Consider the following 3,369-nt stretch of genomic DNA (forward strand, 5'->3'; position numbering starts at 1 on the left):
TTAATTTCCAGCTTCTAACTTCTGATTTATGATTAATGACTTATTGTAGAATGCGTGTAGTTGAATGCAAGAAGAATAATCGACTATAGGACAATCGATCGATTGTTACATTGGAATTGATCAATTGCATTTGTTGTTCAGCAGAATTGGTCAATCACGGTTGACACTTAATAGATCAATTAGGTTAATCAGAATTGGTGAGATCGGCCTATGATTTGTCCATTTCTTATAGCTTAAGATAGAGAGCATAGAAAATCAGCCAATCAGAATCCTTTATTTTATGGAGAAGAGGAAATAAAAGAAGGAAATAAAGGATTTTGATTGATCATTTTCTTATGCATTATGTGTTATGCATTATGCAAGAGTGTGTTTCCCGTTTAAAGCTTAAAAATCTATTGTAGTTCCGAACTTACAGTCGAATGCAAGGAGAATAATAGATTCGTCTATGGCTTATGGTTTAAAAACCTATTATAGATCAGAGCTTAAGCAACTTTGTGATTTTGCTAATTTAAACTCACTCAATTGTCCAGTGCGCAGTGTAACATGGTCTTAATTCGACTCTTGTTGGCCTTGGTGTTCGCCATCTTAAAGTTGCGTGATATTTCATGGCCGTGCATCTCACATATATGTTCCAATATTCTCTCGCCATTTTGGAAAAGGAGGTTCATCAAGTAGTTAATGTTCCTGGAATTTGTTATTTTTCAGCGTCGTGCATTTCCTCAGGTGAAGTAGTGCATCAAAAATGGGTGAAGATTTTAATGGAGGTGAGTAATTTAATAAGTTGACGTGTTCCACTCTCAAATCATTCCCGCGATGTTCCCGCGTTATTAACTAGCCAACCGATCTGTTTGCGATGAGTATGTAATGGCCGAACACGAATTAGTAAACAGTTTAAATAATTGATTTTCGGGCCTTTGTTAATTAAACATTAAATTTATTTAAATTTTTTATTGTATTCGTATTACAACAAATTTATGCAATTTGAAATATTTGTACTTAGATAAGTATATTAGTATCTATATATTAAGAATATATTGACTATTTTATTAAATATTTAAACATGTTTGTTCGATATTAAGCATAGTGATATATATACTAATAATATACAGGTAAATTACTATTATATTGATGATCAAGTTATATATTAATTTTTTATATCTAGATCGTGATAGACAAGATCGTGATAAAGACAGAGATCGTGATAGAGATCGTGATAGGCGGCACCGATCACGCAGTAGGGATCGCAGAAAGCGCTCTCGTTCTCGCTCCAAAGATCGCAGAGACAGAAAAAGAAGTAGTTCGCCGAAGAAGAGTCGAAGCTCTAGAAGAAGAAAGCCATCTTTGTATTGGGATGTACCACCACCTGGTTTCGAACATATTACTCCTTTGCAGGCAAGATTACTTATACCTTGGATTCTCTTGAAATTACTTTAGATATGTATTTGTAGTGTTGAGTTTATAAAATTTGTATTTAATCCCTCATGATCTTCAATCCTTTTTTTATTATCAATGAATATAATTCTTTTTTGCATGCCTCTGACTAAATTTATAATACACACGAAATACTATTAATAATATCTTATCAGTGATAAATATCATGTTAATAATCATATACCTTATTAAAAAGATGACAGCCTCATGCACCAAATATATTGTTAATGCAATAGTTGCTATCTACTATTTCAACAATTTACAAAATCGTATAGATATGTTTGTATAAAATTATATAACTTTTATTTTTTTTAATGTCCTAGGGTACTTTAGCTCTAAAAACCTATAGATAAATGTTGTTGTGTATACATCTGTGTGTGCGTGCGTGCGCGCGCGTGTGTTGTGTGTGTGTGTGTGTGAGATGTATGTTCTATATATATATATTGATATGTTTTATTTATACAGTATAAGGCTATGCAAGCTGCTGGACAAATACCTGCGAATATTGTAGCAGATACGCCACAAGCAGCTGTGCCTGTAGTTGGTAGCACTATAACTCGCCAAGCAAGAAGACTTTACGTAGGGAACATTCCATTCGGTGTCACCGAGGAAGAAATGATGGAGTTTTTCAATCAACAAATGCATCTCTCTGGACTTGCACAAGCCGCTGGAAATCCAGTATTGGCGTGTCAAATTAATTTAGACAAAAATTTCGCATTTCTGGAGGTATAACTTATCACATATGTATCAGATACATATTTATATTACTTTTTATATGTCATAAACAAATGTGATGTATACATGCACACATATATTATGCATTTTAATTAGTTGTGTAGTACTTAAGTAATTTCAGTATTGATAACATTTTTTATTCCTTCTTATCCTTTAAATATAGTTCCGATCGATAGATGAAACTACACAGGCTATGGCATTCGATGGCATAAATTTCAAAGGGCAGAGTCTGAAGATAAGAAGGCCACATGATTATCAGCCAATGCCGGGAATGACCGATAATCCAAGCATGAACGTGCCAGGTACGGTTCCTGGTATGTTTTAAACATACATTTTCTTATATGTTATTATTATCAAAGCCTATCGGCTTGACTTTTAACACACTTGACAATAATTTTGTACTTATTTTAATCGTGTGTTATCTCTTTCAGATTCTCCGCATAAAATCTTCATTGGTGGTTTACCAAATTATTTGAACGAGGAACAGGTATGCCGGCAAATCCGTGAAATAATTTTATTTATTGCACACCTTTGGATGCAGTTCTTCTCCATTGACGCCTATTCCAATCAATTGCATTAATCTGTTGAGTTGCATTGCTGTGACTGGCACAAATTTTTATCAATCGTGAGAATCGGCTTCAATGACGAAAAATTGCATCGCGATGTTACAACCACAGGATTAGTATGGAAACGCGCGTATACTAATCCCGTTGCGTTGTAAGTTACCCTCAAAGGACTAAATTATAATATAGGTATTTAGCTATTTAGCAGTGAGTGCACTCACATAAACACAAATGACCGAGAACCCCCATCTTACTCAAGTTCAACAGAGGTATGTATGCGTTTCCACCAAGATTTCGGCGTTGATTAGGTTCCTGATTAGGTAGAGATGTGTTTATTCGGATCGTGTGGCTCCATGCTCTTTTTGCGTTTATCTTCGGACGATCCGCTTTTCGTTTTCCTGTGGAATTTCCTTTATCATTCCTCGCATCTTGTTGTCTTTCCAATATGGCATTATTTAGGAAGCATTAGTGGCGTTTACAGCATTTAGGTGGGGGTATGCAGTCGCATCAACGGTTATCCTCTCTCTCTCTTTCTCTCTCTCTCTCTCTCTCTCTCTCTCTCTCTCTACTCTACTACGTACGTACTACCGTCCGTACCGTACCGTACCGTAACCGTACCGTACCGTAACGGTAACGAACG

At 35.4% G+C, this 3,369-nt stretch overlaps 1 protein-coding gene across 1 annotated transcript in view; it reads left to right on the plus strand.

Annotated features, from left to right (window-relative positions):
- The first annotated feature begins 742 nt into the window (after positions 1 to 742).
- LOC105619364 (splicing factor U2AF 50 kDa subunit) overlaps positions 743 to 3,369 on the plus strand; it is a 5,392-nt gene continuing 2,765 nt past the window's right edge. Inside the window, exons 1-5 of the mRNA XM_012200884.1 lie at positions 743 to 764; positions 1,163 to 1,392; positions 1,897 to 2,157; positions 2,330 to 2,480; positions 2,598 to 2,653. Coding sequence (XP_012056274.1) covers positions 743 to 764; positions 1,163 to 1,392; positions 1,897 to 2,157; positions 2,330 to 2,480; positions 2,598 to 2,653 — 720 coding nt within the window. The remainder of the gene's footprint in view (positions 765 to 1,162; positions 1,393 to 1,896; positions 2,158 to 2,329; positions 2,481 to 2,597; positions 2,654 to 3,369) is intronic.

The sequence above is a fragment of the Atta cephalotes genome (genome assembly GCF_000143395.1).
Source record: "Atta cephalotes unplaced genomic scaffold scaffold00021, whole genome shotgun sequence".
Taxonomy (NCBI): domain Eukaryota; kingdom Metazoa; phylum Arthropoda; class Insecta; order Hymenoptera; family Formicidae; genus Atta; species Atta cephalotes.